Source organism: Aquarana catesbeiana, linkage group LG03, assembly GCF_042186555.1.
Source record: "Aquarana catesbeiana isolate 2022-GZ linkage group LG03, ASM4218655v1, whole genome shotgun sequence".
Lineage (NCBI taxonomy): Eukaryota > Metazoa > Chordata > Amphibia > Anura > Ranidae > Aquarana > Aquarana catesbeiana.
In genome coordinates, this window is record NC_133326.1 from 227,391,332 (window position 1) to 227,418,921 (window position 27,590).

Genomic DNA, 27,590 nt, shown 5'->3' on the forward strand with positions numbered 1-27,590 from the left:
TGATGGGGTGGGGGGTCAGCCTGTCAGTGTTCAGACCATATGCAGCACACTGCATCAAATTGGTCTGCATGCCGCCATCCCAGAAGGAAGCCTCTTCCAAAGATGATACACAAGAAAGCCCCCAAACAGTTTGCTAAAGACAAGCAGACTAAGCACCTGGATTACTAGAACCATGTCCTGTGGTCTGATGAGACTAAGATAAACTTATTTGGTTCAGACATTGTCAAGCGTGTGTGGCGGCAACCAGGTGAGAAGTACAAAGACAAGTGTGTCTTGCCTACAGTCAAGCATGGTGGTGGGAGTGTAGTGGCCAGGGCTGCATAAGTGCTGCTGGCACTGGGGAGCTACAGTTCATTGAGGGAACCATGAATGCCAACATGTACTGTGACATACTGAAGCAGAGCATGATCCCCTCCCCTCAGGGACTGGGCCGCAAGGCAATATTCCAACATGATAACGACCCCAAACACACCTCCAAGACAACCACTTCCTTACTAAAGAAGCTGAGGGTAAAGGTGATGGACTGGCCAAGCATGTCTCCAGACCTAAACCCTATTCAGCATCTGTGGGACATCCTCAAATGGAAGGTGGAGGAGCGCAAGGTCTCCAACATCCACCAGCTCCGTGATGTCGTCATGGAGGAGTGGAAGAGGACTCCAGTGGCAACCTGTGCAACTCTGGTGAACTCCATGCCCAAGAGGGTTAAGGCAGTGCTGGAAAATAATGGTGGCGACACAAAATATTGACACTTTAGGCCCAATTCGGACATTTTCACTTAGGGGTGTACTCACTTTTGTTGCCAGCGGTTTAGACATTAATGACTGTGTGTTGAGTTATTTTGAGGGGACAGCAAATTTACACTGTTATACAAGTTGTACACTCACTACTTTACATTGTAGCAAAGTGTCATTTATTCAGTGTTGTCAAATGAAAAGATATAATAAAATATTTACAAAAATGTGAGGGGTGTACTCACTTTTGTGAGATACTGTATATCCAATGTGAGTAAACAAGGCAAATGAATCTACCAATCACCCAAGGGCACTTCCACCAGAAATCATATAACTTTCCTCCTTACCGGAAAATTTAGACTCCAAAATATGAGTCAAAAGGCTCCATCACAATTACCATGGGGAATGAATAAAGAATGCCCACATAGCGTAAAACTTTAAATCCATTTATTCAAATATAGTAGTACTAATAACTCACAGTATTGCAGATATGATCCAGCATATAAACAAGGGTAAAAAGTTCCCAGGAACCAATCCACATGCGCTGTAACTTCTGTGTGCGTGGTGACGTCACAGACATGGACTCTGTCCATGGGGGAGTCCATGTCTGTGACGTCACCATGCATAATGAGGTTACATGGCATGTGGATCGGTTCCTGGGAACTGTTTATCCTTGTTTACAGTGCCTTGAAAAAGTATTCACACCCCTTGAAATTTTCCACATTTTCTCATGTTACAACTAAAAAGGTTAATGTATTTTATTGGGATTTTATGTGATAGATCAACACGAAGTGGCACATAAACGTGAAGTGGAAGGAAAACGAATATTTTCCTTTACAAATAAAATTTACAAATAAATATCTGAAAAGTGTGGCGTGCATTTGTATTCAGTCCCCTTTACTCTGATACCCCCAACTAAAATCTAGTGGAACCATTTGCCTTCAGAAGTCAGCTGTGAAGCCCTCAGAGGTTTGTTAGAGAACCTTAGTGAACAAACAGCATCATGAAGGCCAAGGAACACACTGGACAGGTCAGAGATAAAGTTGTGGAGAAGTTTAAAGCAGGGTTAGTTATGTTATAAAAAAATATCCCAAGCTCTGAACATCTCACAGAGCACTGTGCAATCCATCATCCAAAAATGGAAAGAGTATGGCACAACTGCATAAACTGGTCATTCACCTAAAATGACAGGCTGGGCAAGGAGAGCACTAATCAGAGAAACAGCCAAGAAGGCCCATGGTAACTCTGGAGGAGTAGCAGAGATCCACAGCTCAGGTGGGACAACTACTGTATAAGTCGTGCACTCCACAAATCTGGCCTTTATGGCGGAGTGGCAAGAAGAATGCCATTGTTAAAAGAAAGCCATAAGAAGTCCCGTTTACAGTTTGCAAGAAGCCATGTGGGGGACACAGCAAACATGTGGAAGAAGGTGCTCTGGTCTGATGAGACAAAAATTTTACTTTTTGGCCTAAAAATAAAATGTTGTGTGGTGGAAAACTAACACTGCACATCACTCTGAACACATCATCCCCACCGTGAAACATAATGGTGGCAGCATCATGTTGTGGTGATGCTTATCTTCAGCAGGGACAGGGAAGCTGGTCAGAGTTGATGGGAACTCACCTTCCAGCAGGACAACAACCCTAAACATACAGCCAGAGCTACAATGGAATGGTTTAGATCAAAGCATATTCATGTGTTAGAATGGCCCAGTCAAAGTCCAGACCTAAATCCAATCGAGAATCTGTGGCAAGACCTCAAAATTGCTGTTTACAGATGGTCTCAATCTGACAGAGCTTGAGCTATTTTGCAATGAAGAATGGGCAAATCTAGATGTGCAAAGCTGGTAGAGACATACCCAAGAAGACTTGCAGCTGTAATTGCTGCGAAAGGATGTTCTACAAAGTGTTGACTCAGAGGGACTGCATACAAATGCAGTAAAATAATTTTGAAAACCATTTATCATTTTCCTTCCACGTCACTATTATGTGCTACTTTGTGTTGGTCTGTCACATAAAATCCCAGTAAATTACATACGTTTTTGGTTGTAACATGACAATGAAAAATTTCAAGGGGTATGAATACTTTTCCAAGGCACTGTATATGCTGGATGATATCTGCAACACTGTGAGTGTTTATTACCACAATATTTGAATAAATGGATTTACAGTTTTACACCATGTGGGCATTCTTTATCTATTCCCCATGATCATTGTGATGGAGCGATTCTCTAGCCATGACATTAGCCCCACTACCATAACAGGTGAGAAAGATTGGACCTTTCTGTCTTGAGCTTATTAACAGCGCCTTTTGATTCTTATAATTTGGAGTCAAAAGTTCCTGATAAGGAGGCAATTTATATTATTTCTGGTGGAGGTGCACCTGGGTGATTGATATATTCATTTGCCTTATTCACTCACATTAGATATACATCACAAGAGTTTCAGATTTTGGATTACCGTTTTCTTCACCACGGAGAACAGCATGAATTGTTTCACCATATAGTTTTTTTTTTCATTATATTTCGTTTTGATTGTTCAGCGCGGCAACATTTGATTTTTATTCTGTGCAATTTGTGCTATTGTGTTGTTGCCAGCAGCATTTATGTTTCTACCTGTGCAATCGTTTTTCTTATTCATCTTCAATGTAAGAATTTGTATTGAAATAATGCAGAGACAGTTCACAAATAACCCGATGGAAAGGCAGCCCAGTCGGGAACACTCACAGTTCCAACAGTGTGTAGAGCTAGCAGGATTCAGCTGAACTGACAGCACCTGTAGCAAGGGGTAGAATGCAGCCTGGCCATCTTGTGCCCAAGCAGGCAGATGATAAGAGAAGTCACAAGCCCTACGCTTTCCCTTCTCGTCAGGAACATTTTCCCGTCATTAGTTCTGTCCCTTCCAGGTGGATTACCTGTCCCTACTCTACCAGCTTGCAAAATGCATGCTAAACCTGGTAGCCAGGGCCTTTAAAAGGCTCTACCTGACCTAAGATGGCCACTAGAGTCACATGGGGCGCCAGCATGAAGCCATGTTCCTCCATACTTCCTCTCCAACTGCAGTGCCACTGTGGAAGAGCACTACCTGCAGTGGAGAAAGTAGACTGCACCTGCCTACAGACAGCAGAGGAGTCCCCGCTGGTAGAATATAATAACACAATGGGGAGGATTCCTACATCCACCTCGCTTGTGTGGATTGGGGAATCCGTTCAGTTTTTTTTAGACTGATTAAACAAAAAAAAAGATGCATGTATGGCCAGCCCTATCAGAGCCACCAGAACACACACTGATTGTATACATTCAGTGCTTCCCAGACACTGCACGAACACATTCGATTTGTAAACACATTTCAACCAGTATGTGCTGTCAATTTTGATGAGGACAGAAGTCAATGATCTCTCAGCTTGATTCATAACCAAACTGTTTCAGATACAGGGGATGTCACTTCTTAAATGCAGGCTAACACCCATTAACAGAGGGTAATAATACAGGGCACATTTATGTGTTAGGTACATAATTTGTGTTACATTTCAGTGACTGCTTCCAAAGACTGCCTATGATGTTTATAATGCACAACAGCAATAGATTACAGGCCTCTACACAACTTGAATAGTCAGAGCTGGCACAGTTTACACCTGATATGTGAAGCCTGTGAACGCAGAAGAATTTTGGGTGTGAACCTCTCTGAACAATTGCTCAGAGAATCCTTTGGTGTTGACATCAGCATTAAACTGTCCTCCTCCTCACATTCCGTGATCAAACTAAATCAATATGTATAATAAATCTATGGAAGTAAAAATGAATGCTCCAAAGGACTAGATAATATTATGACAGTGGGAAGGTAATATTTGCATTTCAGATAATGTATCTATATTGCCCTTACCTTCAGATTCTAACTGTTTCAGTTGCTGGGAGGTGTGAAGAAAATAGGATCTAAGTATGACAAATGCAATGATCACAGGTATGGTAGCCAAGAAGATATAAGGTTCCAGTAAAGAAACCACTGTTATTGCCCCAATCACAATAAGGACCAACTAGAAACACAAAGAAAGTTACATGAGATGCAAATTGGGACATACATACTGTATAGACATACAACGATCAGCCATAACTTTATGAACACTGGCAGGTTAAGTGAATAACATTGATTATCTAGTTACAATGGCATCTGAAAGCAGGTGGGATATATTAGGCAACAAGTAAACATGTTGTCCCTAAAGTTGATGTGTTGAAAGCAGAAAAAAATTGGCATTGCATAAACTGCAATGCCAGTTTATGGGGCTGCTGAGTAGCCACAGACTGGTCACTGTGCTCAAGTTGACCCATGTCCACAGCCAAAAGCATCTACAATGGGCACATGAGCATCAGAACTGAACCACAGAGCAATTGAAGAAGGTGACCTGGTCTGAAGAATCAAATTTTTTTTTACATCATATGGCACCAGAATGCAGTATGGGAAGAAGGCCAGCCGGCGGAGGCAGTGTGATGCTTTGGGTAATGTTCTGCTGGAAAACCTTGGGCCCTGCCATTCATGTGGATAGTACTTGACATGTACCACCTACCTAAATATTGCTTGTGACCAAGTACACCCCTTCATGGAAACAGTATTTCCAGATGCCAGTGGCTGTTTCAGCACGATAATTGCATCCTGCCACACTGCAAAAATAGTTCAAGAATGGTTAGAATGAATGTTCGCTATTTTCACACTAACGTTCCTCCCTGCCAATCAGGAGGCAGGCCGTGAGACCTGTTTCCCAATTAACCAAAGCGTCAGGCAATCCTATTGTATGCCTAGTGCTTTGGAGAACAGAGAGGAGACGCTAGAGGAGCTGAGACTGGAGCCGCTGCCCGCACCCAAGGAGAGGAGGAGAGGAGACCACAGCCCCAGCCCTAGATCGGGTGGGTGCCTTACTGCTGGCTAACCGATGGGCAGTGGGGCTTTCTCGGTCGCACGCTGCGGGCTGGGCGGGGGGGAGTGGTCAGTCACGCGCTGCAGGCGGGAGGGGGTTGTCAGCCGCCACTGCACTGAACATAGATCTTTCAGCAAGATAAGCCATACCAGGGGATTAGCAGAAGGAAGCTGCTTGGATTCACCAACCAGGCTATGAAAGGGACCCTGGCAGCAGGCAAGTGCCAAGTTAAAGTACAATTCATCCCCCACCAAGGAGCATGCCAGCTGACTGTGGATGCCTTGTGCTGACTGTAGATGGCCAGAGCTGACTGTAGATAGATTCCCAGATTTGTGCATGCCCAGGGCTGACTGTGGATATATACCCTTATCTGTAATGCTGAGCTGTATACCCTGATCTGTGAGGCTGAGCTATATACCCTGATCTGTGAGGCTGAGCTATATACCCTGATCTGTAATGCTGAGCTATATACCCTGATCTGTGAGGCTGAGCTATATACCCTGATCTGTAATGCTGAGCTGTATACCCTGATCTGTGAGGCTGAGCTATATACCCTGATCTGTAATGCTGAGCTGTATACCCTGATCTGTGAGGCTGAGCTATATACTCTGATCTGTAATGCTGAGCTATATACCCTGATCTGTGAGGCTGAGCTATATACCCTGATCTGTGAGGCTGAGCTTTATACCCTGATCTGTAATGCTGAGCTGTATACCCTGATCTGTAATGCTGAGCTATATACCCTTATCTGTGAGGATGAGCTGTATACCCTGATCTGTGAGGCTGAGCTATATACCCTGATCTGTAATGCTGAGCTATATAACCTGATCTGTAATGCTGAGCTATATACCATTATCTGTGAGGCTGAGCTATATACCCTGATCTGTGAGGCAGAGCTGTATACCTTGATCTGTAATGCTGAGCTGTATATCCTAATCTGTAATGCTGAGTTATATACACCCTGATCTGAGGCTGAGCTGTATACCATGATCTGTGAGGCTGAGCTGTATACCCTGATCTGTAAGATTGAGCTATATACCCTGATATGCAATGCTGAGCTATATACCCTGATCTGTAATGCTGAGCTATATACCCTGATCTGTAATGCTGAGTTATATACTCTGATCTGTGAGGCTGAGTTATATACCCTGATCTGTGAGGCTGAGCTGTATACTCTAATTTGTAATGCTGAGCTGTATACCATGATCTGTAATGCTGAGCTATATACCCTTATCTGTGAGGCTGAGCTGTGTACCCTGATCTGTGAGGCTGAGCTATATACGCTGATCTGTAATGCTGAGCTATATACCCTGATCTGTAATGCTGAGCTATATACCATTATCTGTGAGGCTGAGCTATATACCATGATCTGTGAGGCTGAGCTATATACCCTGATCTGTAATACTTTGCTATATACCCTGATCTGTGAGGTTGAGCTGTATACCTTGATCTGTAATGCTGAGCTGCATATCCTATCTGTAATGCTAAGCTATATACCCTGATCTGTGAGGCTGAGCTATATACCCCGATCTGTGAGGCTGAGCTGTATGCCCTGATCTGTAATGCTGAGCTATATACCCTGATATGTAATGCTGAGCTATATACCCTGATCTGTGAGGCTGAGCTATATACCCTGATCTGTGAGGCTGAGCTATATACCCTGATCTGTAATGCTGAGCTGTATACCCTGATATGTGAGGCTGAGCTATATATCCTGATCTGTGAGGCTGAGCTGTATACCCTGATCTTTAATGCTGAGCTATATACCCTGATCTGTGAGGCTGAGCTGTATACCCTGATCTGTAATGCTGAGCTATGTACCCTGATCTGTAATGCTGAGCTATATACCCTGATCTGTAATGCTGAGCTATATACCCTAATCTGTGAGGCTGAGCTATATACCCTGATCTGTGAAACTGAGATGTATACTCTGTCCAAACTTTATTGTCTTGTAATAATCAATTTCAATATGCAGCAACCAACGCAACAGTGTTATGTGTACAGGACTTCCCAAACATGCTATCTGTGATTGGCTCACTGTTTTCACAGAAGTCAGCACAGAGCTTGAGGTTAAATTGCACTTATCTCCTACAACAGAAGTTTCGACATTGGCACACTATCTTTAGTCTAAGCAACAGCAACAGAGTACTAAGGCTGCAGCTTTTTTTAGTACAACCTTGAGACTAACTGGCACAAAAGCATTCTCTCACTTAGCAGTCAGAGTCAAAAAGGGCATATGACCTGCATCATTTACAAAACAGAAGCAAGTAAAAATGTGCAAAGAAATTTGCCAAAACTTTTCCAATGTATACATTTGACCTGGAGAGGATTGTTTTTCCCTAACAAAGCCAGACCTTTACTTTATGGTAATACCAATAATAATCATCATCATCATAACAGTAAGTCTATCTCTGGGAGATGATTCACAAGTTTGGCAGACTGTCCCACTGATTTTTGCTGAAGCAATCATTAGCTATGGGAAGACATAGCCTAATTTTAAAAAAGACATGAAAAGTTCATCCATAACTACAATTTTCTATTTTTCCAAAATCTGCTAAACCAAATTTTTTAGGAATAGGCTCACCTGTATGAAGTCAAAAACAGTCAGTGGAAGAAGATCATCAAGTATAGCAGTATCTTTTGAAAATCTGTTTAAGATTCGCCCTGCAATATAACACAAAGCTCTGTAACTAAAAGCTACATTGCAATTCAAAGAGAGCTGTGATAAGAGCAAAAAATGTTACCGTATGGTAGCCTTACAAGAGGTGCAAAACAATCAAGCCACATAAACCCCCAAAACTTAAGTTTCATAAATGAAAAGTGACTTGTTAAAAAAATTATGAGTATAATGTGTGATTAAACAATTCCCTTTCTATTACCTGTGTAGCTCCCTTTTTTAGTTAGGCTGCTAGGCTAAATCTAGTTTTTGGCCTCACTGCAGTCAGTGCAGCAGTGATCGATTACTTTTGTCTGGTCAGTGTTTCCTAGCTGGGTGTTTGATTTCTCCCACCTGCCTCTGGGAGAAGCTTCCAGAATACAGGACAGGGAGAGTCAAATGACCAGTATAAATATTTATCATGCCCCAGCCAATCCCTGAAAGAAGACATCCAGAAGGTGGATGGGGAGGCCTTTCCAAAGTGTTCTATCCTCTCCAGGGTGGGTTCCAGTTCCTCTGGGGCTGCTGCACGTGGGAGATAGCTACTGAGACAAGAAATTTCAATCTGAGCCCCAGCAGGAGCTGAGCTGGGGGCTGGGAGAAGTTTGCTTATGGATTTTTGCTGCAGGGCACTGTCCTAAAGTTCTGGTCCGAAAAAGGATATTTTGTCTCCCTCACTGAGGAGCTACCTGTGGATGCTAGGTGGCAGAGAGCTCCTGGGATATTTTGAGTAAGACCTGATTTGAGACTGTAGTGTATGCCTGCCTCTGTAAGCATTTTCTACTAAGTAAGCTACCTCTAATTTATGGGCTTGGTCCTACTAAATGGAAATATCTTGGTAGTGTTTATGACATAGATAGAAAATGATAAGCTGCTGAGAATATGTCCAGGTCTCCCACAGTAGTACACAGTCCACCAGTCATACTCACAATCTCATGCACATCGACAATAATGGCTGCATCTAGGGGATATCTTTTTTTAATTTAATGCTGAAGAACTTGAATCAATTGGAGGACAATTGATTCAAGTTCTTCAGCATTAAATTCTAAAAAGATATCCCCTAGATGCAGCCAATATTGTCGATGTGCATGAGATTGTGAGTATGACTGGTGGACTGTGTACTACTGTGGGAGACCTGGACATATTCTCAGCAGCTTATCATTTTCTGTCTATGTCATAAACACTACCAATATATTTCCATTTAGTAGGACTAAGCCCATAAAATAGAGGTAGCTTACTATTCTAAGGAAGTTGTTAAAAAATATGTAAATGTAACTGATTTTGAATATATACTGTAATTGCCTAATATTTTAAATTGCCCGCTGTAACACTATAATATTGCCTCACTTGTGACAGTCACTGTAAGCCAAATTAACTGATTAATTGTCCTGGTAATACATGCAATAATTCACTGGACAACATAATGAATAGTGCACAATATAGGAAACAATAAATACCTGGATGGTTACAAGGCTTCTCAACAACAAATAAAGGATAAAGCGCAATTCCAATAGGTCATAGGACAGATTGCATGCCAAGAGAGGAAAAGAAAAAAGAAAGAACCATAGAGTCATAAGCAGTGCCTATTATATAGCAGGTTTTTCACCCATGCTTTGGCAACCTAGAAACATACCAGCTCTCATTGTATTGAATGTAGACATTGGAGCGTGAAGGACCGCATGAAGCATTTTCTGGTGTAAGACCTTAGAGACAGATATGAGACTATGCACAAGAGGCAACCCACGAAAGATTCCCATAGCTAAAAGGGAGTCAGCCACGCCAACATAGATATAAAATACATAGTAAGAACTGGTAGAGGTCACGATGACTGGTGCATTTGAGTCATTCCGATTAGTGGTTGAATTGTTTTGTAAATTACTTCTGTATAAAAAAAACACAGGAGAGATATACACATGAATAAAACATCACTTTATACAAAACATAAAAATATTAGCATAGGTCTTCTGTCCATGGGTTACGTAATAAAATTATTTGAAGCGCCATACACAAAGTAAAACCTTCCAGTTAAGATACTTTCTCATTTTGGGCCTGGACTCATGCCGTCGTTATGACTCTAAATACACAAAAAACATCTACCTTCAGACTCTAGTGGCATTCAGAACTTCATCTTCATAACAACATACTTACTCCTTGATAAGCATTAGACCAACCAGTGAAGCAGCTACCTAAAAGGAAAGACAGCATATTTTAATTTTCCCTCCTGTAGAATGTGTAGGTTTAACACCAAAAATGGCAAAAAAAACTCAAGATGGTATATGGAAGACACTAATGCCAAACAGTCATTCCATAGAACAGCAGCTGCACAGACATTCACAACTGCACCAGCTGTGTATGTATGAGCGTGAGTGTATGGCAAATGCAGACTTCATTGGTGCTGGCATTATCTTGGGAGAAGAATACCAATTATAGCGAGCAACGCTACACTGAGATCAATCTACCTAGAAGCATCTACAAAACTATCTTAGGCCAGCTTTCTTGTGCCCCTTTCCCCTACACACACACAGAGCAAATGCATTGACATAAACATAAAGATATAACACAAATACTGAGGATTTAGCATTGGAACAACCAGGAACATGTCCATAGAGACACAATCAGTACAGAATTTTTGATTACGAAAATACCTTTTGAGATAGTGTATACAAAAAATTAGTATGTGTACTTACTAAGTTATTGTTAAAACATTAATCATATCTGGACTTGCTACTCTTTTGAGGGAATTCGAATTACCTTGAAAGGGTTCTACCTGCCCATGTATGATTTACTCTTATTATCTTTATTACTTTATAATGGAATTCCTCAGTGTTTTTAAAGCTAAACTCCAGTTATGATCTTTATTGCATTCTTACATTGCGCCAGCAGCTTATACCTGAGGAGCTACTGGAGAAGCTGACATTCACCGTAGTAGATAGTGCTACTTTAGCAATAACAATGATCTTTCAGGTCCTGTGTGGCTTCCCCTCTGCACACTCACCACAGGGAGTCACTCTCTTAAGCCTAGTACACACTACTAGTTTGTTTTTCTGTTCAACCCAGCAGGGGTAACTGGAAAAAACTGACAGCTCTAGAGGAGCTGCTGTACTAGTTATCAGACATTAGTACAGCGATCTCACCCTGCTGTGTTATTATGCCTTGAGAGTTCTGAACGGGAGCTGGTCAGCAGACCATTTTCTGTCATGCCCCTTCAACAGAAGCTGACCAAACGGAATACACAGGCCAAATGTTGGCCGTATTACACAGGCCGAATGTTGGCTGGTTTCTATTGAACCGGCCAATGCCGCCTGACATTCGACTCGTATGTACTAGGCTTTCGTTTTGCCACCATTCATCTTGTGTTTTTTTCAGGGTTCTCTGATTGAACAAGATGGAGATTGTGATGTCACTGCCCCTCCTCTCCGCAGAACGTTCAGTGAATGGTATCCCCTGTGGTCAGTGTGCACAGGGGAAGCTGGTCGGCACAGAACCTGGAAATTCATGGCTATCACTGCAGTAGCACCAATTACAACAGTAGTTGTCAGCTTCCCCAGCGGCCCCTCAGATAGGAGATATGTATACCCACATTGGTCCAAGCTAGACCAAGGTAAGAATGCAATAAAGATTATAACTGGAGTTCAGCTTTAACATTTTTGGTTTGAGTTACCGGTATTTGCTACTTTATATTAAAAAGGGTGTTCACTTTTGGGGGTCTTTTGGTTATAGCAGATAGTGCCATTAGTCAGTAATGCCTATCAAGATTGTGTATAATCAGTATCATACAGACACAACCAAAAATATGTCCACAGAGACACAATCAGTACCATACGGAATTTAATAAAGAACCTTCACTTCAATTTCATACCACTCTATTCTGCCACTGGGAGTGAAGAAAATAAAATGATATGCCTGCCCCCTTGCCCCTATGCACTCACTTCCCTTCTTCTCAGTTACCTAACAGAGTGACAGGGGAGCTAAGGAGTTCATGCAGCTAGTGTAGCCAGCGTGCAACTGAGCCTGTGCTTTGCAATATGTATTAGAGGAAGAGAGGCCGGTGTTTCCTTTACATTTATTCCTATGTCTCATTAAAGCTGAACCCTGGACACAAGAACTTTCATTTAAATATTGTTCTCAATAGCCACAAAGAATATAAGTCCACTTTGTGTGTACCCAACTCCTGTGAAAATCCATTATTATCACATAAAAGTAGTGATGACATTATCACTGTGCTGCATAAAGCCTGTGTGGACTGCATAGATTTGGTAAGAGCCCAGCAGGTCCATCCATTATTGACTGCCTGCAGTAAAGTACAGGGTGACAGATACAAGACCAGGCACACTGCACAAGGAGAAAGAGCAGCACTGATTGGTCTTAATACAGGAAGCTCCCATACAGAGGCAAAGTTTTACATTGGACTACTACACAAATCTGGAAGAAATGCACAAAGCATACCAAGATTGTATTTAGCCAGTATTTGCTTTTCCCACTATTGTAAAAGTTCAAAGATGGCTGCATCCACCCCAGTCATGCTATTGTTTTATCTGAGAGATGGATGAGTTAAACTTTAAAGAATACGGGATATTTGAAACAATGAAATATTCTGTGTAGAACTGTATGCCTAAAGTACCTGGGTGCAATTTGGGAGTTCAAACACATTTCTTAAATCACCTGCAATAATTGCAAAAGAGTAGCAATCACTTGTTAACGTATGAGCAAATGGCTACCTATGGTACAACACAGTCCCATGGTTTAGAGTATCTAAGGCCAAGAAAAAAAAATGTAATTTATTGCAGCTTACCAGCCTTTAGATGAGGTGGCTGCATTCATTTTTTTTTCTTTATTTTCACCTGGTTGTTCTGCCAGTATTCTGGTCCTAGGGTGACACTGTTTAGTTACTGTATTGTATTTATGAAGACACAGGAGTTGATTTAAAAAATAATGGCCCATACACGCGACCCAAAAATCGGACGACAGATCGTCCGTTTTTTTTGCATGCTATTCACATATCGAGAATGGAGAGGTTACTAAAGTTACGAAAATTCTCATACGTCAGAATAAAAAATCGGAAGTGATGTCATGTGTTGTAGTGTATTTCTATTGTTTTTTTCATCAGATTTTAGGATTGTGTGTACGGGCTGGAGAGTGCAAAATCTGGTGTAGCTGTGCATGGTAGCCAATCAGCTTCTAACTTCAGCTTGTTCAATTAAAGGAGAAGTCCAGCCCGAGCTTTTTAGGCTGGTCTTCTCCTATGGGTCACAATTTGTTTTGCACTCCTGTGACCCGTTTTTAGCAGAGAGCGGTCTGAAGTCCGCTCTCCGTTGACGTCACTGCAGTCACTCGAGGCACCACGTCATCCCGACTTCAGAAGTCTGGATCCGCCAGTTGCCTTGACTGACGGCAGTCTCAGCGAGCCGCTGAGATGCTGAGACGGCTGCTCCCTGCCCCTCCACAGCTCAGCGCTTCAGTGAGCATGGAGGAACAGAGCAGGAGAGATGCTGACTGACAGTCAGCAGCTCTCCGCTCGGGAAGGAGTGAGATCCAAGCCATCGGTGATGTTTCGTGGCTCAGTTCTTGGTGTAGAGTTCTGATGCTGCATCCACCTAGGTAAGTACCCATACTTCTCTTTTAAGCTTTGACAAAAAACCTGGAAACTGATTGGTTTCTATGCAGAGATGCACCAAATTTTGCACTTTCCTGTTTTAGTAAATCAAGCCCACAGCATTGTCACCCTAAGAAAGAAAGTATGTTAGGTCTGCAGAACACCTCCCCCTCTCCTCACCCCCACTACAGTACATAGAGAGAAGGTGTTCTGTAGTTTACAGAAGTGAACTGGGCAGGGCTGTTAACACTAATTGAGATAAAACAGCAGTTCACAAAAACTTTTAGCAACTATCAAACAGAAACAACAAAATGCTTTCAATGCTCTATTTAACAGACCAAAAAAGAGAAAAAATGGAAAGTGTATTGCTATAGTTTACATACATTTTATTTATGCATGATCACACATGATACAATTTTGTTTGGTTCACTGTTACACCAAAGGAAGTAGTTTTCCCACCAGTTAATGGCTGCTACTCTTTTATAAAAAAACTATGGACATTTTTTGTATTGGGAGAGAACTATCAAAAATATTTTGCATAGAGCAGATGACAGCAAAATGTCACAGTGGTATATTCCTACCCCTGGTTTATCTCAGCTAGTGAGTACCACTTCCATGAAGGAAACAGGAAAGCCTTTTGCTTGTGTGCCATGGAATGCTGATCAGCTGCATGCCATTTATTAAAAGGCAGTTCAATTCCTGGGGGCACTTAGAAGCTGCTGTGAGCTGCTCAGCCATTTTTAGCACAACAGGGGAACTCCTTAAATAAACCATACAAGTTAAAATAAAATGCCTAGTGGTAGTTTATATATTTTCAAATGAATACCTCTGCCAAGAAAATAACCAGGACAAGAACAAGAACAATGATTAAGCTCTTGTGAGTGGTGACATATCTGAAATAAGTGCTCCAGGTGGTAGTTGGTGATGCGCTGTCCGTGTCATCCAGGAAACACTCCTTTAAAAAGCAGGAAACATGGCACTGTTAGCTGCATGCATGTAATTCTAACTAAATGTAAGTTCATGAAAAGATTGAGGGTTCTATATTAAGTAGTTATATATATTAAGTAGTCTGCGGTTTGACAATTTTTTTGGGGGGTTCACAAAGGAGGCCTGCTCATCTACAATATTAAATATAGACTGAATTGTTAAACCAAATTTGTGGTGTTGATTTTATCTTTTTGTCTTGCAACAGCAAAATAAAAGTATTTCCACAAATCTCAGCCTAGCAAGGCATAGGATAATTAATTTTTTTAAATTTTATTTTCATGTTCACTCCTGCTGCCCAAGCTTGTAGAAAGAGAAGGAGCCAGGAAGAAGTACCTGAGAGATGTTTGATCTACTACCAGCTTATCTGCAGGAGAACAACGATGAACAGACATGGTTTTCCAACCCAACTGATCATATTCCTTAGAGAATGGTAGACTGGGCACTGACTTTTGTTTACTTTGAGGCATCATATCTAAAATATACTATGTTATAAATTGAATTTTAATAAATGATCTTTCTGTATAATAACCTCTTATACATAATAATATCAGTTTAATTTACCATTTACAAATGAGTATATATATTTATTAGGGCTCCATTCCCCAGCATTTTGTAATATAACATACAAAAATGCAGTTCAATGGCTTTCATGGCTGTGCAATCATCCATCTGCAATAAATTTTCATAGTCTTCTTATGCTGCGTACACACGATCGGAAATTCGGCCGGCAAAAGACCGATGAGAGCTTTTGGTCGGAAAATGCGACCGTGTGTATGCTCCATCGGACTTTTGCTGGCCGAATTCCAGCCAGCAAAAGATAGAGAGCATGTTCTCAATTTTTCAGTCGGAAAAAGTTCCTATCCAAAAACGCGATCGTCTGTAGCAATTCCGGCGCGCAAAATTCCTACGCATGCTCGGAAACAATTCGACACATGCTCGGAAGGATTGAACTTCATTTTCTCGGCTCGTCGTAGTGTTGTACGTTCTTGACGGTTGAAAGTTAAGCGAACTTTTGTGTGACCGTGTGTATGCAAGGCAAGCTTGAGAGGAATCCCATCGGAAAAGCCATCATATCTTTTTCCGACCAAAATCACGATCATGTGTACGTGGCATTACTCCTGCTCCACATCCCCCCAACGTATGCATGCCCCAATCTCCGTACAGTTTAATGGAAAGCCATAGCTTGACAGGCGTATGATTGTCTTTCCCACTAAAGTAAATAGAGCTCAGTCCACTCATGTGCTGGGAATACAGTACAGGTTACACAGTGAAGATCACCAGGTTGCATTTTAGGTCTGTTATATTAAAAAATGCTGGGGGGAGGAGAGAGGACCTAAGAAGAATCAGTGCAGCAAAAGCTGACTTATTGTTGAAGAAGGATGTTAGTCTGCAAATGTATTTAGATCTTGATATGTTACCTATTTTTTCCATGATGTATTATCCATTATACGTATTATCTGATCAAAACCAGGCACCTAGGAAAATGTGTTGCCTGTGGCCTGCTTTAAGATTATGAGTAGTATGCTGAAGGTGTGATCTGTCGGTGTCAATCCACATCATTTTATGGGGGTTTAAATAAAATAGAGCTAAATTATTTTGGATAGAGCATGTGCAGGGTTTTTTTGCCATCTGTGTCCCATTGAGGAGATTTTTGTTAAATTTGTTTTTTGTTAAGTTTTGTTTGTGTTAGGGATTTTCTTTTACTTTCAGTGATAATGATAAACTGGACAAATAGAGAGGGCGAATCTCCCAAAAAGGGGCACAGACAGCAATAAAAACTGACAGGTGTTCCAATCCCTCCTATCTGTCCAAAACGGAAAGAAAAAGTTTTGCTTTTAGATTTACTGGAGGTTTATATGTAAAAAAGACTGGGTGCACAATTAATTTCCTTTTTTTATTCCTACAATTTAATGTACAGGCTTGGAAGCCATCTCTTTATGGGGGCATGTTTACATTGTACAAAAGGTAATTTGATACTCTGGGGCCCAGACAATACTTTCATGGTTTTTGATATTAAAGAACTAATCAGCCAGGTTGGTATTTGGCAGATTATTGCTATGTCTTAATAAATAACATGATAAACCTGATCAGCTTAATTGTGGAAATGTTTTCCTTAAGTGTATTTTGATCAGACTTTTCCAGCATGGCATCTCCGGCAAGGACATAGTAAAAAAATATTTTAAAATAAGACAACTTGACAACTTAAGAAATCCGCAAATCATATTTATACCTTTAAATCTTCTTCATTAATTTCTTCACTGATTTCCATGATACTCTCTTGAGAGGCACGTCTGCTGTAAATATCTAATTCTCGTGTTATTACAGATTGGGGAGCCATTGACATTTTTCTAATGGAAGCACTCCCTCTTGCAAAAGCAATTTGACTTTGTGAAACTGATGTACCAGTCATTAGGTTCAACACAGACTGCCTCCTTCGACCGTGAAAAGTTGGGCCCGCATTAAGAATGTTACTCCGTGGTAGGATGGCTTCCCCTTGTTCTGAATCGGGAACTAAGGAAAGTCTTCTTTCTTCTGGTTCTGCAGGGGCCTCTTCTTGAATCCCTCCCATTTGTGGCTGAGCTTTCTGCATGATTGAAAACTTTCTACTTGACTTCCGAGAATTTATTATGGAATTTTTCCTCTTCTCAATAATTTCTGCTGCCTGTTTAAAGGACTTATTTCGGGCTTCATTTCTAGCAACTATGGGTTCACTGTCAATGGAGAGTCGTCTCAATGTCTCTGTTAATATGGAATTTCTTCGTTCTGCACTGAAGTTATCAAAGGCATCAAATCCCATAAGCTGGGAGCTGAAGTCTGGACGTTGCTCTTGAAGCTCTGCAAATGTTCCATAAAAATAAGAGGTACCTTCATGCAGAATGAGTACTTTGTCAGCTTTTTTCAGCTGTTCCAGTTTTGAGGTAACTAGAATCCTGGTCTTGTTGGCCATTAGCTTGCAAATACAACTAGGAAAAAAAAAACTATACAGTAATCATCATATAAGAAATCATATCTTAGAGAAAATATGCATGTCAAAAGGAAAATGATATATATGATATAAATGATATATATATATATATATATATATATATATATATATATATATATATATATATATATATCTTTTTTCTTTTGTTGTTTTTTTTTTTTTTGTATAAACTTACAAAACATACACTTCATTCACTGCAATGCTATGCTCTGCACTGCCTTACATTGCAGTGCGATTTGGCACAGTTTGCTGTGATAAAATACAGCATGTTTACATTTTACCGCTGCACGCTGCGCTGGGCTCGGTTGAAGTGTGAATGGGACACACAATTGTCTCCTGTGTGTCCCTGTGGTGACAAATGTTTTACAATGCTGTAAACGTCTGTCACTGCATATAGTGTGAATAAGCCATAAAAAGACTGATGATCTAATACACATTAAATAAGTTTAGATTATTCTGTTTCACAGATTATAGATTTAAGATGCTTAGAATATTTACATACATGTATTTAGGGTGTAACATGTTACTAATGCAGTAGCCCCGCTTCATCCCACTGATCCGCCATTGTGACAGTGGGCAGGGGCATCCTCTCACAACACCTGCTGTCACAATTTAAAAACAGGGTGGGGACTCCACCCGCACAGCCATGTTATTTATTCACAGTGATCTGTGAATTAATGAATTATTCGTCCTATCTGCGACCATGGCAGATAGCTTGTAGTTCTCAATGAACTGCGAGGGCGCCGATGAGCGCTCTCGTAGTACATTGACACTTCTTGCACTTCGGTGACTGTCTGTCCCTAAGGGATTAGCAAAAAACAATAGAGCAGATGAACCTAAGTGTTCAAAAATATTTTGCCTTTTTATTTCTCTGCAATAATGGTGCTCTGTTTTGGTTCATTTTAGTATATGAGTTTATGTATACAAATAGCAGTGAATGATTTGGTTACATACCTTTCAAATATCTCTTTCTCTGTAAACAAATCAAGGTAACTAAATGGAGAATCCAGTAGGTAGAGGTCAGCATCTTTGTACACAGCTCTAAATAAATCAGAAATAGAAATTGATAGGTAGAACAATTACCAGGACTGTACCCTATTTGCACTAACATAAAACAGGGGTATACCAGGGACATCTGTGGGCAACATGCCATATAATTTTCATTAAAATAATATATAAAGCGCCTAATGTCAGAAACTTTACAGAATTCCTGACCTTTGTGGAATGGCAAGTGCAAGCTTTAGTACACTTTTCCATCACTTTGTTCTTACTGCCCTTATCATTTTGACTGTCAAAAGTTCAGTTTCATATCTTACTCTCCCCTTCCTTTTTTCTTCTCTTTCTCTTCCTATAGATTTAATTTTTATATTTATTCAATCATTTACCTTCCCTTTTCTCATTTTTTTCTCATATTTATTGCTACCCCCCCCCCCCCTTCCCACCTTCCTTTTTGGCCCCCTTTATTAGTTCCCTATTTCAAGGCTGACCATACACTATAGATTTTATCATCTCCTTTAGATCTACCATCAACCACGTAGTGCAAGGGCCTGCCAGATTTCATTCTAACTGAATTAATTGCTTAGGTTGGTCCTTATATTACACAGTTTTGGTAATGAATGTTATGGTCCTCTCCTTCTTCCCATGAGCTACGCCAATCCCTTAAAACCTGTTATTCATTCCATTTCACATCAACTTCAAATGTTTTAAAAATGATTTCTAACACTTGACAGTATACACTTGTGAAAAATATTCTTAAGTCCTACTGCCAGGCCTTTACAGTGGAAGAGAAAATCTTCTGTGGTAATGATATGATGTAAACCTGCTACTGCCATTGAGAAATGTCATGTACCCCCTTCCCTTTTCAATCAATAAAATGTTCTGTATTTTCTCTACCTTCAAACCACAAAATTGTCCACTTTCCTGCAGTTATGAATGTTTTATTCAAAACAGTAAAAGTAAATAATAACTAAACAGCAAACATCCACTTTCCATCAGCGCTCCTAAATCTGTTAAAAAAAAACAGGTCACAGACCCTTCAGTTGCTGCTATTAAGTGAATCATTAAGTAAAAAATACGTCTACACACCCTAAGGAGATATAGGCATTAGACGTGTTAAACTCTTGTATCAATCCCAGAAAGATATTCATTTTAAACACATAATATATAAAACCAGCACAATGCCCTCATTATAAACAAGAATAAAAAAGTATAAAAAAGTCTCTGTAGAGTAATTAGCTGTAACAAAATAACCAACAGTGCATCGGGAAGTGTTGAAAAAGATTGAAATTATAATTAATTCCTCAGAATCTTCATCCCTTCACCACACCACGTGGGACACCGCTCCCTTAAGATTTTACACTCACCTGAAATGTTTTATTGGTTAGAATCATGGCTGCATGTAAGGGAGGTTACAAGGTCACCTAACCATAAGATGACTATTGTCTGAGCTGATCAGCTTTGGCAACAATCTCTATATATAAGACCATCAAAAAACCCACACAAACAAGCCTGGCTGACCCATCTTGGGGGAAATAATAATCAGATTTCCCATAAAGTGCACATTTGGCCTACCATGGACATTAAACTATTTACATGTTTCTAACGGCATTACAAGAGCTTTAAAAACCATCCATGACCTCTCTAGCTGCTTTATATGTGAAGTTAATTATTCTCAAAGATCCTTAAAGAGCACAACAAAACTTTTAGGCTGACCATACATGGAGCAAATTTCTTTCCTGCAACCACGGATTGAAATTCGTTCGATTCTCCCATCAACACAGACAGTGTTGATGCAGGAATCCCCTGTGCCAGGCCATTGCCTTCTCCCGACGCGGGGGCAAGGGAAACAGTTCCCGCTGCGAGAAGACAGTGATTATTGCTAGTGACTATAGCAGCCGCTAGCGATAATCGCAGTTAAAACCCGTCATTAATCAAGTTGATGGATCGATCAACTTGGTACATTCATACATGCCCATACATGGTTCGAATCTCGGCCAGTTCAGCAGGAACCAGTCAAGATTTGAACCGTGTATGGGCAGGGTGAATGTACCAAGTTGATTCGAACTGCGTATGACTTGCCTTAGTCATTTAGGCAGGGTTCCCACTGCTCTGACATGAAAATCACGTGACCTTGCCAGGCGACTTTGGAGCGACTTCGATGCGAATTTGACGCAGCTTCCACACGATTTAGAAGCAACTTCAGGGAATGCCTGTGTAATCTTTCTGTAATGTCGGATCCAAATCACATCAATTAAGATGAGGATCCGACTTGGATGTGAATTCCATTTAATTCTATGGGCTGAAATCAAATAAGATGGCTTTCATTGGGAAACATTGATGTTTACATGTCATGCGAAATGTGCTCTCAAAGTCGGAGCGCATGTCGCATCAGTGTGACTTGGGCCTTAGTGGTTTCCAACACCTTACAAACACCTGATCACTGTTTACATTAGAGGGCTGGCAGCCTGCCAAGATCTGCCACGCCTGTGTTGTGATACAGAGATGAATAAGGATATGTTTTAACCCCTTTACGTTGGCCTGAGCAGGTGCTTCAAATGGACTATAATGCCCGAGGCCAGAAGGAGGGGCTCACAATCTTTCTGCACTGTGATCGCTGGACACACATTATCAAGAGCTCATTCTACCAGCTCCTGATCATCATTAGGTTGTAGCTCTGTCACTGTTCTGCGGGCACTGATGGAGTGCTCCCCGGTACTACACAATGACACATATATGCCACAGCTGGGCAATAAGCTCACCCATCCTGTCACCGCATATATGTATCTAGCAGTCATAAATGGTTTAAAGTGTTTTTGCTGCTTGTTAAGAATTTTTAAGTACTTTGATGTGCATGATCTGGGCACAGGAGCATAGTAGGATATGAGCATATTTTTAAGCTACCTCTCATGTCCATAGCAATGCACCCTCTATTTAGTCATTCATGTTCATGATAAAAAGACAGCCCTCTGATTACTACTGCTAATTTTACCATCATGAAATAAACACACTCTGATGTCTACTGCTAATTTTTCCCTGGTATATGAGAACTATGTGTGTGTACTTTTTCCTCCTTGTTTATGTGACAGTTCCACATAACTGTAAAGGCTAAAAGTTAATCCTGTTATCCGACTTATAAACCTGTCCTAAATGTTCTGCTGTTTCACGGGCCATTTCTTTAAATCAAATCCTTCTAAAACAACAATTTTTTGTTTAATTCTATTCTCTAAAACAATTCTGTATTACAAGCATGCACTATAACATCAAAACAACCTTTTTAAATGACTGCTGTCTGATATTAGAAATTATGTACGCAGGGGGATTATCAACACTGCAGGAAGTCATTTAATACCTAAACTGGATTTACAATGTGACATTTATTCAAGGAGTACAGCAAGGTAATGATGTTATTAGATATGCTGTGGGAGACTCTTGAAATAAAAAAGTTGTACCTTGCTAGAGAGATTCGTGCCCGCTGTCCTCCGCTCAGGGTGATCCCTCCTTCCCCTAGAATAGTATTGTCTTTCTCTGTAAACTTTTCAATGTCCTGTAAAATGAACAAACATGCAGCAATGGTGAAAACATACACTTTGGGGTTAGTTTACTAAAACTGGAGAGTGAAAAATCTGGTGCAGCTCTGCATAGAAACCAATCAACTTCCATGATTTATGTCAAAGCTTAAAGTGATTGTAAAGTCTAGTTTTTTTTTTTTCTAAAATTAACAAATATGTCATACTTACCTGCTCTGTGCAGTGGTTTTGCACAAAGCAGCCCAGATTCTCCTCTTCTCAGGTCCCTCTTCTGCTCTCTGAACAAGATCCTGACCCTTGCCCAGTGGTTGTGGTGGTCTGCGGGCGGGGGGCTTATCGGAATCTGGAAGCCCCCTTTAATAAGGGGACCCCCAGATCCCGCCCCCCCTGTGTGAAATGGTAAGGGGGTACAAAAGTACCCCTACCATTTCACAAAAAAAGTGTCAAAAATGTTAAATATACCAAGAGACAGTTTTTGACAATTCCTTTATTTAAATGCTTCTTCTTTCCATCTTCTTCTATCTTCTTTCTTCTATCTTCCTTCAGTTTCTTCCTGCATCTTCATCTTCCTCTGGTTCTTCCTCCGATCCTCTGCTTCTTGCTCCGGTGTTCTTGTCCGGCATCTTCCTCTGTGGCTTCTTCTTCCCTTTTTCGTTCTCCGGCCGCTCTGCATCCATGATGGGAGGCTCCTGCTGTGTGACGCTTCTCGTCTTCTGACAGTTCTTAAATAACGGAGGGAGGGGCCACCCGGTGACCCTGCCCCCCTCTGACGCACAGGGACTTGACGGGGACTTCCCTGTGGCTTTCTCCGTGGTGTCAGAGGGGGCGGGGTCACCCGTTACATAATGGGTGATCCCGCCCCCTCTGACATCACGGAAGAGAGAAGATAGAAGAAAGAAGACGGAAAGAACAAGCATTTAAATATTGATTGATTTCTCCCATAGACTTTTAAAGGGTGTTCCGTGGCTTTCGAATTTGCCGTGAATACCCCAAATTGTTCGCTGTTTGGCGAACTGGCGAACAGCCGATGTTCGAGTCGAACATGAGTTTGACTCGAACTTGAAGCTCATCCCTGGTCTTGCATACACATGGTAACACAAAGTTGTCGGAAAATCCAATCGTTCTGAACACGGTAAAACACGCACACTGGGACTATAAACGGGGCAGTAGCCAATAGCTTTTGTCTCTTAATTTATTCTGAGCATGCGTGGCACTTTGTGCATCGGATTTGTGTACACACGATCGGCATTTAAACAATCAGATTTTGTTGTCGGAAAATGTTATATCCCGCTCTCAAACTTTGTTGCGTGTCGGAAATTCCGACGGAAAAAGTCTGATGGAGCCCACACACGATCGGAATTTCTGACAACACAATCCGATCGCACTTTTTCCATCGGAAAATCCGACTGTATGTACAGGGCATAAGTCAAGACATGAAATTTGTAAATTATGTCCCTAGAACACCTGATGGTGCTCCTTGCATGTTGGGCCTCTGTATGTGGCCAGGCTGTGTAAAAGTCTCACACATGTAGTATCACCATACTCAGAAGTAGCAGAATGTATTTCGGGGTGTAGTTGCAAGTATGCATGTGATGATGTGTTTGAGAAATAACGTGTAAATATGACAATTTTGTGATAAAATATAAAAAAATCTTAATTTTGCAAAGAATTGTGGGAAAAAATTACAACTTCAAAAAACTCACCATGCCTCTTACTAAATACATTGGAATGTCTACTTTCCAAAAAGAGTTCATTTGGGGGGTATTTGTACTTTCCTGGCTTGTTAGTGTCTCAGGGATTGAGATAGGCCATTGGTACATCAGGTGCGATCAATTTAAATGATTGGCACCATAGCTTGTAGACTCTATAACTTTCACAAAGACCAAATAATTACACTTATTTAGGTTATTTTTACCAAAGATATGTAGCAATATAAATTTTGGCCAAAAATGAAGAAAAATGAATTTTTTTTACAAAATTGTCAGTCTGTTTTTCATTTATAGCGCAAAAAATAAAAAACCCAGTGGTGATTAAATACCACCAAAAGAAAGCTCTATTCATGTGATAAAAGGACAAAACATTTATATGGGTACAGTGTTGCATGACTGAGTAATTGTCATTCAAAATGTGAGAGCACTAAAGCTGAAAATTGGTCTGGTTAGGAAGGGGGTTTAGGTGCCCAGTGGGCAAGTGGTTAATACATGTGTACATCCACACAAATAGATGGACAAAATGCCCCTGTCGGACTACTGTATAGCTAACGCCAGCTGTCAGAACACCGGAACAGTGCTTGCAGCTGACTGCATGCAGGCACTGTTCAGGTGACAATTTTCGGCCTGACTCCGTCAACCAAAATTAGAAAGTTCACCCTTGCAGCACCCCCCCCCCCCCCCCCCATATGTTCTCAATATGTCCTCAATATGTCCAGGTGTGCACAGAAGGGAAGAAAAGCTTACTTTACTCTTGGCTTCAGTGGGATCCCTCGAGCACTGTGACTGGTCACTCGCAGCCTGCTCTGTAAGTTGTGTCCACCTTCCGGCCTCTCTTCAGCCCTCTCAACATACCATTCAAGGTTAATGTCCCTTTATTATATGTGATGATGCCAAGGCTCCACCTATGATTCATAACTTCAAGCAGACGACGAGAATATTGGAGCTGGACAGCGTAGGGTTTAACGAAAGTGATAGAGCCTGTATTATGCACCCCTAGACATAAAGCGGTTCTAATTGCAACATTTATTTTTACTAAAATAATAAACATGTTATACTTACTTGCTCTATGGTATACTTACTTGCAATAGTATTGCACAGATTGGCCCTGAACCTCATCTTCTGAGGTCCCTTGCCAGCGCTGTCTGCTCCTCCTCTTTTCTGCTTGCCGCCATAGCAAGGCACTTGCTATGAGGGCAGATGTGCTTGATCCCAAGCCAACATACACAATGCGGCTCACCCAAGCCCCCCCCCCCTCTTCTCACAGGATTTGACTGACAGCAGCAGGAGCCAATGGCTCAAACTGCTGCACGAACATCCTGTGAGAAGAGAAAGAGAGGAGAAGAACTGCAGCCGGGCACAGCGCTACATCAATACATCAATGGTTAGAGCAGTCTTGGTAATGGAATCAGTGTACGGTTAAAGCTTGTAGGAGGAGTTTTCACTATCCCCTGATTGTCCTATGAGGCTGCAGGATCCCTGACCCTCTGTTTGGACAGTGCTGATTGGATCTGTGCTGATCACATGCACTCTCCCAAGAAAAAAAATACTCTTTAGCAATATACACCTAACTGAGCATGTGCAGCTTGTCCCCTAGCCTCTGTTCTATCAGGAGATGGGTTGGGAACAGTGGAAGAAGAGGAGGATCAGAAAATACAGGATCAAACAGCATTTTATATAATGCAGAGGATTAACCCCTTAGGTTCCACAGTGAGTATAACAAGCATGCTTTATTGCAAATACAGACTGATTTTACTGTTGTGGGTTTAGTAACACTTTAAGTGTAATATCATTATGCATAATAGTTAAAGCATATCCTTAGTTTAAGAGAGATATGCCCAAGCTTTCTGTCCTAGGGACTACTGTCACCTAAACCTGAGATGATGAAAAATCGGACCCATCCCTACTCCACTAAAAGAAATGTATATTTCTATGCTTGCAGGGCTTTTAAATAATTAAATAAAGAGAAATGGGCATGTATTGAAGATATACTGTATACTGCATTTTTATTATTTTGCTTGCACATACACTTAAAGAGAGAAACTTTTTATAAATGATTTCCCCTGTACAAACCAAGATAAACCTGACATGTAAAACAATAGAAGCTGGGTATGATGCTTTGTTAGCTAAGCAGGTGAACATTACAGCATGTCTCCTATGAGCTTGGTTTCACAACACAGGAAAGTGCCAGATGCCACGCACTTCATGGTTTAAAATACCCAGGCCTTTGACTATTGTTCTGTGGAACATAAAGGTCATCTTGCCCTTCTCCCTCACGGGGGTTATGGGCAAAGTTCCTGTCTTTTTGTCAGAAAACAAGTCCCCACGGTGACATCTGATTTGATTCATGATCCTACCATGCCTGAGTAAACACATGAGCACATTTTCAACAAATAAAAATGACACTCATTAACACTCACATCAAATGACTAATGTGACCATATAAGACTTTGAAAAAGTTTACTGATAAGAATTTATATAGTACATTGAATAATGTGAGAACTAAATTGCTAGACCTCCTACTGTACCTCAGGTTCGTACATTGCATGCATGAAGCCAGGCAGTCAGCAAAATCCCATAACTCAGATATGGGAGTGAATGTACACTGTGGTCAGTGGTGCAAAAAGAAAGGTTTGTTTTATTTAGGGGTTGTTCCGAAACTGAACTAAAAATCAATTTTTCAGTCTAACATGAGTGTTTTTGCGCACCCTTGTATAGAGCCTTTTTTTAGGAAAGCAATAGAGTGTAACTGGGAAAGTCGATTTTGGATAATTGCTTCTGCCCTTGAGACTGGGCAGTCAGTGGGGTATCTCTAGAGATCGCCTGGTGCCCTCAAATATACAGTGTAAAGTTTGGGGAACCAGCTAGATTGCAGGACATAGGCTTTTCAATCAAAAGGAGGTTTATTAACCACTTGCCGCCCGCCCTATTTCAAAATGACGACGGCAAAGTGGTTTGAATATCCTTACCGGACGTCATATGATGTCAGCCAGGATGCACTGCTATTGCGTGAATGGGGGCACGCACCACGGCGCTCGGGGATGACGCTTGTCCCTCTGACACAGCACATCCCTGGTCAGGGTTTCCAATCACAGCCAGTCGCATGTCAAAACAAATCGGATGCGCGCTTAAGGCATGTCATGGGGGGCACGCAGTGTGCCAATCGGAGATGGCGCGTGTCCCTCGTCCATTCCGATCATGTGAGGAGAGAGAAGGAGAGATCTGAGATCTGTGAGTGAAACATTTTACTACATTTACTGTCTGCACAACACGCCCCCCCCCCAATAAAGAGAACCTGTCACAGCCCACCTGGATCTGTCACAGCCCATCTGTCACACAGGCCACCATGAGCACCTCCATCAGTACCGCCATCAGTACTGCCATCGGTACCGCCATCGGTACCATCTGGATCTGATAGCCCATCTGTCATGGCCCATCTGTCACGGCCCATCTGTCACGGCCCATCTTTCACGGCCCATCTGTCACAGACCATC

General features: G+C 41.3%; 1 protein-coding gene across 1 annotated transcript in view; it reads right to left on the bottom strand.

The window, feature by feature from the left end:
* The window catches only part of CFTR (CF transmembrane conductance regulator), a 239,940-nt gene that overhangs the window by 56,984 nt on the left and 155,366 nt on the right, over positions 1-27,590 (bottom strand). Inside the window, exons 12-19 of the mRNA XM_073619828.1 lie at positions 22,310-22,404; positions 18,816-18,902; positions 17,106-17,838; positions 14,715-14,843; positions 10,444-10,481; positions 9,929-10,176; positions 8,224-8,303; positions 4,613-4,763 (exon numbers count right to left, since the gene is read on the bottom strand). Coding sequence (XP_073475929.1) covers positions 4,613-4,763; positions 8,224-8,303; positions 9,929-10,176; positions 10,444-10,481; positions 14,715-14,843; positions 17,106-17,838; positions 18,816-18,902; positions 22,310-22,404 — 1,561 coding nt within the window. The remainder of the gene's footprint in view (positions 1-4,612; positions 4,764-8,223; positions 8,304-9,928; positions 10,177-10,443; positions 10,482-14,714; positions 14,844-17,105; positions 17,839-18,815; positions 18,903-22,309; positions 22,405-27,590) is intronic.